The sequence below is a fragment of the Psammomys obesus genome, unplaced genomic scaffold (genome assembly GCF_907164565.1).
Source record: "Psammomys obesus unplaced genomic scaffold, mPsaObe1.curated_primary_1811, whole genome shotgun sequence".
NCBI classification, from domain to species: domain Eukaryota; kingdom Metazoa; phylum Chordata; class Mammalia; order Rodentia; family Muridae; genus Psammomys; species Psammomys obesus.
Genome location: NW_026596085.1, coordinates 10799422 through 10814765, shown reverse-complemented (window position 1 = coordinate 10814765; position 15344 = coordinate 10799422). Strand labels below are relative to the sequence as shown.

At 46.5% G+C, this 15344-nt stretch overlaps 1 protein-coding gene across 7 annotated transcripts; it reads right to left on the bottom strand.

The window, feature by feature from the left end:
- Window positions 1–5454: 5454 nt before the first annotated feature.
- On the bottom strand, window positions 5455–14551 carry Rabl2b (RAB, member of RAS oncogene family like 2B). Of its 7 annotated transcripts, none has more exons than XM_055626973.1 (10): window positions 14397–14545; window positions 13190–13232; window positions 12820–12971; window positions 10579–10608; window positions 9324–9403; window positions 8631–8710; window positions 6546–6657; window positions 6208–6305; window positions 5857–5940; window positions 5455–5683 (listed from the first exon to the last, which is right to left on the bottom strand). In XM_055626973.1, the coding sequence occupies exons 3-10, from the start codon at window positions 12924–12926 to the stop codon at window positions 5594–5596; spliced, it is 681 nt and encodes a 226-aa protein (XP_055482948.1). In that variant the 5' UTR covers window positions 12927–12971; window positions 13190–13232; window positions 14397–14545; the 3' UTR covers window positions 5455–5593. The 7 variants fall into 7 exon arrangements, with proteins under 7 accessions (XP_055482948.1, XP_055482952.1, XP_055482949.1 ...); XM_055626977.1 differs by having other exon boundaries at window positions 14480–14533; XM_055626974.1 differs by lacking the exon at window positions 13190–13232 and having other exon boundaries at window positions 14480–14551.
- Window positions 14552–15344: the final 793 nt, after the last annotated feature.

The window sequence follows — 15344 nt, the reverse complement described above, 5'->3', positions numbered from 1 at the left end:
ATGGAAGAAGAGGAGGACCTACCCTATCATTGGACTGCGGTTGGGGCATAAGAGAAGAAGAGGGAGGGAAGGTAGGATTAAGAGGGAATGGAGGAGGGGCTACAAGCTAGGATACAAAGTGAATAAAATGTAATTAAAAAAATAAAAATTAAATTAAAAAACCAGAAAAAAAGATATTTGCTGGAGAGAGGGACCTGGGACCCTGTTTTCTCTGAAACAAGAACAACAAAGCAAACCAGAGAAGAGAGTCTACCTTCTAACTGGGATTCTGCTCCATCACCTCTTTTCCTCTGTGTGGGAACCCCGAAGTTCTGAACTGCCAGCTTCAGTTCCAGATTTTAGCTCAATCTCTAGATTAAGAATGAACCTTGAAAAAAATAATGACAGGAGGATATCCATAATCTCCCTCTCTTAATAAAGAAATCCCCTTAATTGATGGTCCCCTTCAAGGGTATTCTCCTGGGTGGGAAAAGGAGAGAGTCAACATCCCCTTCCCAGGTCAGAGGTATGAAATTTATAAAGGGAACTAACATCTTGGATGGTGTGATGTCTTGTCTATTGGCTCAATACCTTGGGCCTCAGTACCTTAGCTGGTGGACAAAGGGGATGGTAAGGAGGGCGGTCACCACATACATAGACGTAGGCAAAATGCTCACACGTAATATAGTAAAAAAAAAAAAAAAAAAAGACAAGGTTCCTACTTAAGTGGAAGTCACAACCTCTTTGGGGCTGGAGAAATAGCTCAGCAGTTAAAAGCATTGTTGCTCTTGCAGATGACCTGGATTTGGTCCCTGGCACTCACATGGTGTTTCAAAACCACTTTGAATTTTAGTTCCAGAGCCACTGATGTCCTCTTCTGATTCTGAAGGTACCAAGCCCACATGGTAGAGACATACATGTAGACAAAATAATCATACACATAAATCTTAAAAAAACCCCAAAAATAAAAACCAAAATTAACAATAAAAAGAAAGGACACCATGGCTTGGTAGAGTGTAATGACAGGAGATTAAAAAACCCCAACCAACAACCTACATGGAATAATAACAAGGAGGTTCATCAAGGCCACGTGAGGGATCTTTGAAACTTGGCCATAAAGGAGTTGGAAAAATCAGCACCAATCCTAGACTACGAATAAAACCTTTAATATACAATAAGGAAAAAAAAAAGTATGATCTACAGTGTTTCTAGAAAGGCAAGTCTTAAAAAGAAAACAAGAAATAATATTCTGCATGAATTTTGCAGAGGATTAAAAGACATTAATAAAATACCTTTGTCATCTCAGACTGTAATTCCAGGGTTAATGTGGAGTGTGCTTTCTTTTCTGTCTTTTTTTTTGTTTTCAGGGAGTGTTCCCTTGCATTCAGGATTATCTTGATAATGTGCCAACACTCTTGATAAAATGTATATATTTTTCTAAACACAGGAAGAAAGCTTGGTAATTAAAAGGGTGTGCCGGGTGTGATGATGCACGCCTGTAATCCCAGCACTCGGGGAGGCAGAGGCAGGCAGAGCTCTGTGAGGTTGAGGCCAACCTGGTCTATAAAACAAGTCCAGGACGGCCAAGGCTATACAGAGAAACCTTGTCTCAAAACCCAGAACCAACCAACCAACCCAAAAAAAGTATGTGGATAGGTAATCTTAATTTGCTATAATGTGCCATGTATGTAATTTGGATTTGACTCGTATTTAGGGAAAGAAATAGTAAATGTGTATGAGAGAATTATTGAGAAGGATGTTAGCATGTACTCATATTTTGGGTAAAAGGGGTAAAAAGAAAATATTTTAATAAGGATTGATTTCATGTAAGAAAACATTCTTTGTCCTAAGAATGAAAAATAAAAGATGAGGACTGCCTTAGTTACTGTTTTATTGCTGTGAAGAGACCATGACCAAGGCAACACATAGAAGAAAAACTTTTTTTTGGGGGACTTAGATTTAGAGAGTGTACTGGCTAGTTTTATGTCAACTTGACAAAGCTAAAGGAGGGAACTAAAGAAACTAAAGGTTCTAAAAGGAGGAAACCTCAATTGAGAAAATGCCTCCATAAGATCCAGGCATTTTCTTAATTAAGGATTGATGGGGGAGGGCCTAGCCCATTGTGGGTGGGGCCATCCCTGGGCTGCTGGTCTTGAGTCCTACAAGAAAGCATCAAGCAAGTCATAAGGAGCAGTCCAGTAAGCAATACCTTTCCATGACCTCTGCAACAGCTCCTGCCTCTAGGGTCCTGCCCTGCTTGAGTTCCTGTCCTGACTTCCTACAATAATGAACAGTGATATGCAAGCATAAGCCAAAAAACAAACAAACAAACAAACAAAAACAAAAAACAACAACAACAACAAAACCCCTTTACTTCTCAATTCCTTTGGTCATGGTGTTTCATCATAGTAAGAGCAACTAAGACAGTGAGTTCATGACCACCATGACGGGGAGCAGGCGGCAGGTGGCAGGCATGGTGTTGGGCCAGTTAACTGAGAGCTTTGTGGCAAGCAGGAGGCCCACAGAGAGAGGGGGAAATGGGCTTTGAAACCTCAAAACCCACCTCCAGGGACACACCTTCTCCAACAAGGCCACACCTCCTAACCCTTCCCAAATAGTTCCACCAAATGGGGAACCAGGCTTTCAAATATATAAGCTTATGGAGGACATTTGCTTTCAAACCACAGAAAGGACAAGACCCTTCCAGTTTAAAGCCGAATCACAGAAGATCTGAATAAATTGTATAAGATCTGTGAAAAATGGGACTTGAGGGAGATGTTTTATGATAATAGTTTATTAAAATTCCTAAGATTATACTGATCTACTTGTGGTAAAATTTGGATTTTTTTTTTTTTTTTTTTTTTTGTTGTTAAAGTTTTGAGACAGGGACTCATTGTGTAGCCAAAGCTATCCTGGAACTCACTGTGTGGACCAGTATGGCCTTGACCATTCACAGTGATTGGCTTGCCTCTGACTCTGCTAGGATTAAAGGTGCCTGCCACCACACCAGCCAGGCTCCATGGAACCCTTAAGAGACAAAAGTTGCAAACAGCTGGAGTTACTGGTGAGGGAATAAACAAACTGTTGAATATAAACATGATGGAACAAGGTCCATCTGTAAAGGAAACAATGTACATGATGCCATGATGCATGGTTGAATCCTCCCCGCTCCCCCAGGGTCTCTTATATAGCCCTGGCTGTCCTGGGAATCACTATGTACTCCAGGCTGGCCTCTGCCTGGGTGCTGGGATTAAAGGCCCCACTATGCCCCACTCTGGATGAATCTTGAAAGTGGAAGAAGTTAGACACAAAAAGCCACACATTGTATGTTTTACTTCTATGAACTCTCCAGAATTAATAAATCCACGGAGAGAGAACACAGACTTTGGGGTGGGAGAGCTGCACAGGATTAGCAGTGATACTACACTGTGACTGTATGAAATGCACTGAAGTGTTAGTCGTGTGAATTTCATCTCAGACGTCACATCCTTACTTAGTCTACTTAATCTGGTCCCTTCGAAAACTAGTTAAATCATAAAGCATAACAGTGGAGCCCCTAAAACTTATAAAAGATGTGGTTTAATGAGAGCTATTGTGCAGTAGGTATCTTAAAGGCCCCCTTACCCAGTTACAGTGCTGATGGATAAAAAGCGGTTTCCCTTTCCCCAGAGAAGTGTCTGAGCTAAAGTAGGAACCACTTTGCCCTGGATGATACAAGCTGTCTCCTGTGCCTCAGGCACTTGCTGACAATCCTCTGGTGTTCAGGCAGGACCGAATCTGGGGCAGTTTGTCCTTGAGAGTTTCGCTGGGATTGGAGGTGGCAGTCAGGTTGGCCTCCTGCTGCACCTCACTCTCTGCTCCCCTCATTCACTGGAGAAAACAGCCCCAGTAGGCCATCTAAGATGGTCTTCTTAGGCTCTCCTTCAAGGAAACCTAATGTAAACAATTATGTGAAAACCAATATTGGTACATTTTTTTAGTACATGAAGTCTGTATCAATAAAGCTATTTACATAAAGAGAAATACAAGGCTGGAATGTAGTTTAGTGGTAGGGAAGTGCCCTTAGCTAACTCATGAGGTCCTGGGTTCAATGCCCAAAAGTGCAACACACATTTATACACACATACATTGCCAGCTTGTTAATCACCTAGAATAATGAGCATTTTATTCTTTTTAGGAAGAGTCTCACTTTGTAGCTCTGGATAGCCTGGAACTCACTCTGTAGACCATTTTCATTCTTGAAAATCCCTGCTCAGAAGTTAACACTGAACATTTGAGTATCACTTAAAGGGGAAACATGCTTGTTCCTCAGACCTCAATAGTTTAAAAACTCACAAACTAAAAATTCCACTGAAATGGTCTCCTGTAGTCAATCAAGTTAACTCAGACAACAGCATGGAGCAGATCAAGGCAGTCTTCCTTCATCAATGTGGTTGATGTTTTTGTGTTCTTCAGACCACAAAGTTCACACAGTCTGTGTGGTGGTTTTAATGAGAATGGCTCCCATTAGTACATTTGAATGCCTGAATTGGTGGAAGTGGTAAGGATTAGAAGGTGCAGCCTGGCTGGAGGAGGGGAGTCACTGGGGATAGGCTTTGAGGCTTCAAGATCATGCCATTCACCATTCCCATCAGTTCTCTCTGCCTTGCGCTTGTGGATCAAGTATGAACTCTCAGCTCCTGTGCTGGCTCCATGCCTTTCTGCCATGCTCCTCAGCGTGATGGTCCTGGACTTACGCTCTGGAACTGTGTATTAGATGCTTTCTTCTGTAAGTTGCGTGGGTCATGGTGTTTTGTTACAGCAATAGAAAAGTAACTAAGACACTTAGTGTTTATGAAACTTAATCTTTATTGTAAAAAAAGGAAACAGTACTAACAAAATAATGGAGACAATGTGAATGATGCTCAAGACAATCATAAAAGCAAGCTGCAGAAAGGAGGGCAGCTCTTCTCTGCCGTGTTCTGCCACTCACAGAAGACGCAGTGTTTAACTCCTCTTGAGAAGTGGAGGGAAGCTTTCTACCCTGAGATGGAGGCTTTAAAAGAAACTCATGTTCATGTGGTGGGGAACAGTAATGTGTATGGACAGATATGGCTAGACTTATGTCTTCACTTGACTGCAATAGAGTCCTGCTCCTGTGCTTTCTACCCAACCTAGAAGAGCTCCTGAAATAGTGCTTAAAAAAAAAAAAATCTGTAACGAACAGTTGTCTGTCAAAATGTTGTTGTAAAAGTTGGTTGGGAGACAGGAACAGAGTAGTAAGGGGCTAGCCATCATTCTATCAGCAGAAGTGCAAAGGACAGTCCCTGAGGTCAGTTTGGGATGAAAGACAACACCCAAATGTCTACTGAGAAGACATATGAGCATGTTCACTGTCCCTGCACTGTCAGGCTGCTGGTGGAGTGGGCACATGTGAGAAACACGGATCCCTCATCCTGCTGCAGGAAGCTGCTGGGAGAGCACGCCTGTCTAGTGTTTGTGATGACCTCATCATGTACCACAGAACAGTGTTTTCAGGAAGTTGAGCAGGGGTAGCCTGCAGAGCTTCCCCAGAGATGTAGGGTATTCCAAACGGCTCCCAATACCCCAACTCAGCCATGTGTGGATGCCCTGATTAAGGAGGTGGGCTCTTGGTCATGCCACTCTGCTCTTGGTCTGGTGTATCCTCCTCTTGAAGTTCTGGTGTATCCTCCAACTTGAAGTTCTGTGAACAAGGCCATAGGTGAGGCCTGACCCTGCATTTGTCCAAGTATACTTCTGAGGCAGTTAGGGGTTGCAAAGGCAGGCAAAACCTCATATGTTGGGTTATATTTCACATCTCTGAAGAAGTCACCTACTTTTTCTATTGTACCTGGCTATACATGGGGCCTGACTTACCTCAAGCTCCTGTAAAACCTCATCCATGAAGTCCTGGGAACTTTCTTTGTAGGCCACAGCTAATCGAATCGCATCATTGAAGAGCTGAAGAAGAGGCAGAAATGGCAGGAGTCTAGCAGTGGGCAGGTCCCTGGACTCCACCTTCATAACCTGCAAACTCACTTTTCATGTTCCTGCCCATCACCCTGGTCCCACACAGTGGACTTTGTCTCACCAAATGTGGGCCTCTTAACCCCTTTCTCTGCTGCACCCAGCTACGCATTGTCCTTGTTTCCCTCCTTTCCCTTTTCTCCTCCCTGGGACTGCAGAGCCCATAAGCCACAGGGTGGACTGCCTATGGTCTGCCATTACCTTCACCACATTGGTACCGTCGGCAGCGGAGACAAAGTACAGGGGCAGGGAGAACTTCTTGGCAAAACTGAAGTTCTTTTGAGTCATCTGTATGTCTGCTGCAGAGAGAAGTAGGGCACTGTCCTGTCAACCCAGGCAAAGGGAAGAGTTTGGAGGGAGAGTTGGGCGGCTCTGTGCTAGGAAGTTGGGAAGGGACAGATATGGACTGGCCTAGAAATAGGGATCTGTGTCTTATCTTGGGAAGGAAAAAATGAAGGCTACTCATTCTTTTAAAGAAGGAAATGTGTGGGGCTGGGTCCCTAGGAGCTGCTATCACCCAGGTACAGGGGTGAGCCCACCATCAATTTTATTGGCCACCAGGATGCATGGGATCTCCGGCCTGAACTCCCGAAGTTCTGCATACCAGGTGCCCAGGTTCTTATAGGTGATTTTCCTCTGCACATCAAATACCTACAGAGGACAGAAGAGAGTTTAGATGTGTCAAAACACTTTACCAGTCCCAGATAACACACACCCAAACAGGTGCATGTAAATTCTGACCAGCACCTTCAGAAGAGGGCCATGGAGAAACCAATGGGAAAGCACCACAGGCCAAGCCAGTCCCAGGCAGAAGCGGTAACCTCAAACCAAATACCCGAGCAGGTCTGACAACTAAAATGGTGGATATCCACCCTGCCCCAAACCCCGTGGACATCTGTGTATGACTTCTGAGGCTACTGTGCTCCATTTGCCTTATTTCACATTCTTTTATTTAGAACCGTTGGCTATTAGAATTAAGAGTTTTTAAGTTCTCAAGGGCTGCTGTGTTTAAGGGAGTGTGGAGGGACAGGCTATGAGTCAGTGTTCTCACCCACCACTGACAAGCCCCTCCAGGAGGCCTTCTGTGCACAGCACTACCAGTCCTGTACCACAGGCGGTTAAGAGTCCTGCGCATGCAGACAGGAAAGAGCAGCGATAAAACATCAGAGAAGGCTGCACAGAGACAGTGGCATCTATCAGAGACGAAGCCAGGAGCAACATTTCCATTGAATGGGTATAAACTGCAGAGGGTTGAGGAAGAGCACATGGGGGATGGCGAGCAGAATGGACCAGTCCCTTCTGTATCCCCTTTGTGCTACTCTTTATGGATGAGATGGTACCCATTCGTCCATAGAGAGAGCAGTAGTGTGCATACTGTAGGCGGTAGGGCTGGAAGGGGAGGTGGTGTCAAATGGTATGAGGTGCCAGGGCAAACTTACATTTCGTAGGCAGACATAACAGTGGTGCCCACTTATCCATCACATATGTTCTTATCAGACATGCAGCACCTGTTTCTTTCCTTTGTGAATAGGGCTTGAGTGACTCACAGAGCTGTCACCAAATTCAGCCTCTATCTGGCTCTCTTTAGGCATTCAGTCTTGAGTTGCCATTCTGTGAGAGAGTCCATGTCAACTCTAACTGACAAAGTGTTCTTTCTGCGTGACGATCCCTAGGGTTCATCATTCAGAGAACTAGACTACTGGACTAGGACTCCGCTCAGTGATAGAATACATATTAAGAATGCACAAAGTTCTGGGTTTATTCCCTAGTAGCAGACCCAATCCAAACCAAACTTCAAATCAGCCTATTGACTCGTGTCATAGATGCTTGGTAGTCATGAAAATGTTTTATCTGTGAATGAAAAGAAAAAAACAAATTCCTTCTCAGCACGTACGAGTGGTGGCCTAGGACTGGAGAGATGGCTCAGTGGTTGGGAGTACTGAGTGCTCTTCCAGACTACTTGGGTTCAATTCCTAGCACCCACATGGCAGCTCACAACTGTCTGTAACTCCAAAATCGAACAGCAGCCTCACCCAGACACACATGCAGGTGAAACACCAATTCACATTTAAAAAGAATGGTGGCCTAGAAAATGAGCCTTGGAGCTCAAGAGGCAGGAACTCCCAGGAGACAGATTTTCACGATCTCAGTCGAGCTGTATACACCCTGACTTTTGTGCAGTCTATGAATGAAGCCATTACTGGTGGACCCATGGTAGCTACCCTAGGTAGCACTGGGAGGGAGGTGAGGGCTGGTCTGAGAGTTAAAGGTCTTTCAGAAGCCGTGAGTAAGAGCTGAGGATACTCCTGACGTTTCACTGTGGGTGTGTTCCATCAGGAAGCAGCTGTAGACTAGTCAGCCATGTTTTCCTTCAATACTACAATGGCTGTGGGGCCCAGCCTCTCTGCCCGAATCTCGGAGCAGCTCCTCTGCGTGCTCTTCTTTAGGAGCTCTGGGGTGAAGCATCTGGGTAGCCTTGAACTCTTTCCTGAACATCTATATTTGGTAGTGGGGCTGAGGACTGATGAGCCCCTTGTCTCCTTAACCCCCCCAGGCTAGAATTGTCCAGTGCCAGTTTTTTTTTTCCTTTCTTTTTTTTTTCTCCCACCCAGCTGGTTTCATACCATGATGCAGGCGTGAGCCTTGTGGTAGTAGGAGGCATGCATGCTCTGGAACCGCTCCTGGCCTGCTGTATCCCAGAAGTCTGCAACATGAACACAGCTCTGTCTGCTCATGGGGTCAGGGGAAGGGGGATTAGAGGGCGGAGAGACTCCCCCATGTCCCTCCAAGCATTTCCATGCAGAAACATGCATGTATTGTGAGACATGTATGCAATGGTATGTGTAGGAAGACGCAGGACCAGAAGGAAGGACACTGCAGACAGGGAGTCCCAGAAGGGGACTGTAAGTGCTCCTTGTCCCCACACTGAAGATGGGGCCCTTCAAGATCTAAATCTCAACAGATGGTGGACAGTCAGGATATATGGCCTAGTGACCGCATGGGAAGGTCATGTCCTACATTTGAGTAGGCTACAGGCTTCATTTATACTAGCTGAATGTTAATCCCTGCAATGAGGAAAGTTTCCTCCCCATCAAAGGCCTTTGTGCTCCTTTTCCCTCTGGCAGGAACAGTTCTGCAGTGTTTGAGTTTGTAAATCCTGTTCTGCACACTAGTCCTGGCCTGGGTGCTATAACACTGTATGTCCCCGTGTGCCTCCTTTTATGCTCCCTGACTTCCCTTTTTTTCTTCACCCTCTCCTGAACCTCCTTTCCTAACACCCCTCCCCCGCTCAGCAAGGCCTGGGCCCATCTGCTCACCCACAAGGATGGTCTTGCCGTCTACTGTGGCCTTGTGCTTATACAGAGTCAGAGCATATGTGGACAGTTGCTGTGGCTGACTGGATGCAGGTTAAGGAGCAACGGTGAATAAGAAGACGTAAGGAAACGGGAAAGGGGGTGTCTGTGTGATAGAATGAGGCCCCTCCTTAGTTTTTCTTAATTTTTAGAGACAGGTCTTACTGTGTAGCCCTGGCTGGCCCGGAACGCACCATGTAGACCAGGCTGGCCTCAAATTCACAGAGATCTGCCTGCCTCCCTAGGTGCTGGGGTTAGAGGTAGGCGCCACCATGCCTGATCCTTTTTGTTGAGACGGGTTTTCCAATAAAGCTCGGGGTGGCCTCCAACTTGTGGATATCCTCCTGACTCTGTCCTCTTTATAAAGAAGACTCCAAGTTGAATGAATTCTATAGACAGAGGCAGCTTCAGTGGCACAAAGTCTAAGGAAGGGGCTGGGAGAAGGTCCTGGATACCTAAATGTGAGGTAACATGGGGCAAGATTTTACAGAGAAGTGGTGTCATGATGCTGGAAAATGTAACTGTGGGTACTTTAAGTCTTTCGTGGACAGAGTCCTATGGTAAAAACCACCCAAAGGCCAGGCAGCCAGGTATTCATAAACTGAAGTTCATTTGTGTGTGATACACTACCAGATACCTGGGGAACAGCATCTCACGAAGCTGAAATATGCTGGACAATGTAACAAAGCTGAAACAATACACGTGGGCCTTGGGACTGAGTGAGTGACATCAGTCTTTGGGGCTAAGGTCAAGGGAGAATGTATCAGGCTCTGCAGTTCTCACATGCAGCCCTCGGGGGTCCATTGGGGAACTTTTAAAGGAGCTTTCAGTTCTAGGTCCAAATCTGTACAACACAACAGCTCACGGGACGAGGGAAAAGCAAATACCCCACAATTCATAAATTCATAAAGCTGATTCCTACTGAGGACTTTTGAGGCTCCGAGGAAAGAGGTTGAATGATTTACCCAAGGTCAGAGCTACTACGGAGGAGGCACGGTTTGCATCCGGCACTGATGCCTGCTGCCTGCTGCCTGCTGTTCTTCCTCATGGAAGTCCACATGTAAGTCAGCTCCGGCAGCAACAGCCTGGAGGAGCCAGTGTGAAGGAAACCCACTGGACTTCCCTGGGCTGCTGGGATAAAGTTGTGGACTGGAAGTTAGGATGCACGAGAGTGGGAAAAGCCACAGGAACAAAGGACATTTCAAACCTTTAAGGATACAATCCGTCCATGAGAAACCTCTCCACGAGTCTGTAAGGGAAATGTACGGGTCACAGATCATGTAGCATCTCTATCTTCTTGTCCCTACTTTATCACTACTTGGCTGACAACTTGGAAGCTACTTGAGGCTTCCTACCTCCTTTGAACTTTGTCACACAGCTTCTAGTTGAGCCTGTATAATGGGAATCACTATTACCAAGCCCACAGAGCCAAACTATTGGTCATTCTAAGGGCCAATCTGCACGGGGCTCTTCGAGCCATTATTTCCATCTCACACACTGCTACACAGAATACCCCTGTCGATGCATGGGAAACGGAGGCCCAGAAAACCGTATTCTTCATCCAATAGTCATTTTTCAAGGCTCTGCCATTGCTTAGGGCTTTGCTCAAATGCAATCTGAGCGGGAAGGTGACTGAAATAGGCAAGAAGTTCCACTCAGCCTGCACTCGTCCATCCCTCTCTCCTTTGCACAGTCCCCACAGGAACATCAGTTAATTTGCTTTAGTGACTCTATCAATCAGAACAGACTATGCGGCACCTGCAGTTTGCAAACCTTTAGTCTACTTCTACCTTCCTATGTCAAAGGCAGTGACTGGTGCCTGCAGTATCTGAACACATAATAAGCTTAATATAGTACATATTCTGGAGCCATGGGGCAGCCTTGAAACCTTTTCTTGCTATTATAACCACTGATTGGTAATCAGTCCATACAGCAAATCTACACAAAAACAAAACAACAAACCTTGCACCTCCCTGAAAGACATAACAATCATTATGTGTATGCGTGCGCGCGTGCACACACGCGCACACACGCGCGCGCACACACACACACACACACACACACACACACACACACACACTATACATAAGTTTTAAATTAAAACAGTTTTTTTTAATACTCCTAAGGTGGTTAATTTTAAATGTCAATACAATGCGGTCCAGCATCACCTGGAAGAGGGGCCTCTGGGCCTACATGTACTGAAAACTGGCAGAGAATTCTTGAGTCCCACTGAAACCGAAATAAAGTTTTCTCACTACCAACCTTCCCCTAGACACAGATTCTATCATGGTCTCTCTCTCTCTCTCTCTCTCTCTCTCTCTCTCTCTCTAACATTCTGCCTGAGGTATGAAAGGGGCTGGGAACTACCTGTCTTCAAAATGTCCTAGGGGCTAGAACTGCGTTAGTCTTTTGACGTTCTGTTAACAACTTAGATTTTTTTTTTTTTTTTGATTTTGGAATTGCATTAAGCTAGGTTAGTGCTGACACAGTAGGCCTTCCTCGGCCTTCTCTCCAGTCCACATTTCCCTAAAGGTCTATCAGTTAGTAAGCCAACAACTGGTCCCCTCTGCCTGACACTTCTGTTCTCTGTGACAGTTCTAAATTCAAGTGTGGACAAGGGGCTGATATTTACTGGGCAAGCTTCCAAAGCCTTACTTTAGTTCCATGGGATACAGCTGAGGTTAGAGCAACTATAGAGTACTGCAGGTGAGCATCAATGTTAGGTAGAGGATTGAAGCTGGCCTAAAACTGGCAAGACCTCTAGAACTACTCATCGCCATCTGAGTCTGAAGGTGGTCTGGGAACTCAAGGGATGGAAGACGAAACCAGACATCTAGGTAGGAACAACTCTACCCTCATCCTTTGAAGGCAGAAATGGGCAGGCACACTCACCATCTCACCCTGAATGGGTGAGAGGTAGGATGCCTGAGGGAGGCCCGCAGAGCCTTCCTTCACTCCTCCAGGTGGAGAGCTCTACTCCTGCACAGGCAGGCACTGAAGTCGGAAGAACAAGCCAGTCTTTAACATCATCACAGCCAGCTATCATTGCTAGCTATGCTTCTCAGCGGCAGGCAGTCCCTCCCAGAAAGCATCTTTACTGACCTTCTACCTATCATGTTTCCCTCTCCATTCCCACTGCTCCACTCTAGCAACCCCTCAACCCTCAGATGTGTGCGCTATCACACGTTCTGCTTCTGTACTCTACTCTTCCAGTAATATCCCGGGCGAGCCAGTCTACAGTTTAAGGACCCAGAAAGCTCCCTGGTTTCTAACTCTTCGACTCTCCCCCATTTCCTCCTGGATGTAGTTATGGATACGATCCTGTTGTTCGCCTTTGCACAGCTGGGCTCCATCAAGGCTCCCCCCCTCACAAGCTCATAGAAAGTACATACATTCCTCTCTTCTAACCAACCCAGAGCCATTCTAGGGTTGGTTTTTCTTCCCTAATGTTCCAACATACTTGGACTTGCCCACTGCACTGTCCCCCAGGCAGATGATCTTCACGTTGTCATGAGCATCATATTTCTCTTGGTCCAGCTCATAATGCTTGGCTCTGTCCCCTGCCATTAGCTCCCGGACGTAGACAAGAGCTGGCCTTGGGGTCTTGTCACTCTGGAAAAGTCAACAAGAGACCACTGTTAGAGACCAGAACTCCCCTCAACTAAACCTACTTTCTTCTTTTTCCTGAACAGCTGATGAGAGACGACCCTCGGACACACATCCTGACAACCTGACCACCAGCTGCTGAGCCTTAGGGCTGTATCCTTTGTCTCTAGATTTTCCTGCCAGTTTCTACTGCAGATGTGCTCAGGCTACACCCTTCCTCCTACCTTCCCCGATAGAGTCACAGGTCCAACATACAAGTTTTCTTACCTGTAAAACACAAAGAAACAAACAAACAACAAATAGTGCCTAAGTCACACGGTAGGTCTGATATTTGGTAAAAACAAGCTGACGCTGATCATATAACCTATGATGCCTGACCCATATTCCTAACCACCTTGTTGCCATCAGCAGCTGCCTCATGCTCCCTTCACCTTGGTATTCCTCAAAACGTTCCTGCGTTATTTTAAAACCTCTATTACAGTGGTTCTCAATCTTCCTAATGCTGTGACACTTTAACACCGTGTTTTGTTGCTATTTTGAAACTGTAATTTTGCTACTATTATGAATCGTCATGTAAATATCTGTGTTCTCCCATGGTCTTAGGTGGTCCCTGTAACTGCAGGTTGAGATCTGCTGCTCTGGTACGCTTCCTGAATGTAGACGATACAAACCGTTCCTACACCCGGATTTTTGTCCTTCACTGCCTGAACTCAGATGTTTAAGTTTTCATCAGGTCTGTAAATAGGAGACTTGGTCCTACAGGAACGTTACATGTTAAACATAAACAGTACTTTGGTTCTGTGCACACTTATTTTCACAAGTACAAGACATCGCTATCCAGTGTCAACACCGGTGTGTTACATTACTTCTAGCCTGGTCCACTCCTTTCATACCCAACTACACCTCGGCAAAACACTGCTAAGAATGTACAACAGCCCAGACTCGTCGCTAGCTGGGTGCACAGCAATTACACTCTGGCGCAGAAGCAGGAACTCACACTCACTGAACATGAACCATAAGCAGACACTGAAACGGGCTCAATCGGCTGCAGTGAGGGCTATGACAGATGTGTGGACACTAGCCTGGCACAAAAAACAGCAACAGGGTCCCGTGCTTGCACTAGTGTATTTCTACCCAGCCCGGGCCCGGGCACACACAGGAACTCAAGCTCCAGCAGTGACTGCAGGTAAGCATCCTGCACAAGAAGTGATCCGCTCGAAAGCCAAACCCCGTCTAATCGACTCACGGTGGAATCCCTCAGTGACTGTCACTGTGCTCATGGTCTTTCCTGCGACAAACGTTTTTGGGTGCCCATCAGGCCTAACCACTCTCTCCCGTAAGGACGAGCGATCTGCGGTCTGGTCTCGGCCCGGTCTGCGCCTTCCCTCCGCCCCAACTCTCGGGCGGGCTCCCCAGGCACTTTGTCCTCACTTCAGCTTCGGCTTGGGGAGACCCGGCACACGCGGATGCGCTCGCCCACCAGAGCCCCTGGACCGCCGAGGCAGCCGGTTTACCCTCTTACAGGCGACCGCACTCCCGTAGCGGCTTGGCCGCGTCTCTGCCGCTGCTACGCGACCGCACCAGGACCTCGAGCTGGGCTGTCCTGCAGTGGCCCGAAGGACCCCACCGGAGCGCGGGCTGGCTAGCGCGGTGCCTGTCTGTCTGTTCCACAGACTCCCAGGGTGACTGAGTGGGGGTGCTGGGCTGCTGGCCTGGGATGGGAGTGGGATCCCCAGGTTGGAGAGCCCTCTGCCCAGCAACAGGTTACTGCAGCTCGTGATAACCCGATAGGATAAATCTAAGCAAGTTTCTCGACTTCTTAATCTGTGGCCTGTCGCTGTATTCTGTTTAGGCGGTTGTAGGAAGGTGTGGGTTGTGGGAAAAAAAAATTGGTAACTGTATAAAGTCTCTGAACGTGCAATTGAATAGAGAGGGGGGAAAAAAAAGAAATCAAAAGGAAGGACATGGCTACTCCTGGGTAGCCATGGAAAAGGTTTTTGTGGATAGAAGGGAGAACATTGCCAGAGGCAGGGATATCTGGGGAAGTCCGGAATGAATACGACCCTAAGCCTGGCCATATGAGGAGAGGAATGAGGGGAGAGAGGACAGCCAGGACATCAGCAGAGTAAGGGCTAGACAAAAGGGCTGGCTAACCAAAATGGCTACGTTATATAGGGAAGGACAATTTGGGGAAGAGCAGCCCAGCCCTTGGGCTGGAGAAGTTTAGAGTTGGGGGCAGGGTATACCAGCTGTACACCGTGACAGATAGGGACTGAGGGATGCTGGGAGAACCCAGGTCTGCGCTGATTTGTTAAATTGGCCATTTGTCCCAGGTTTGAGACCTAACATCAATGATCAAAAATGATTTAAAAATTTAAA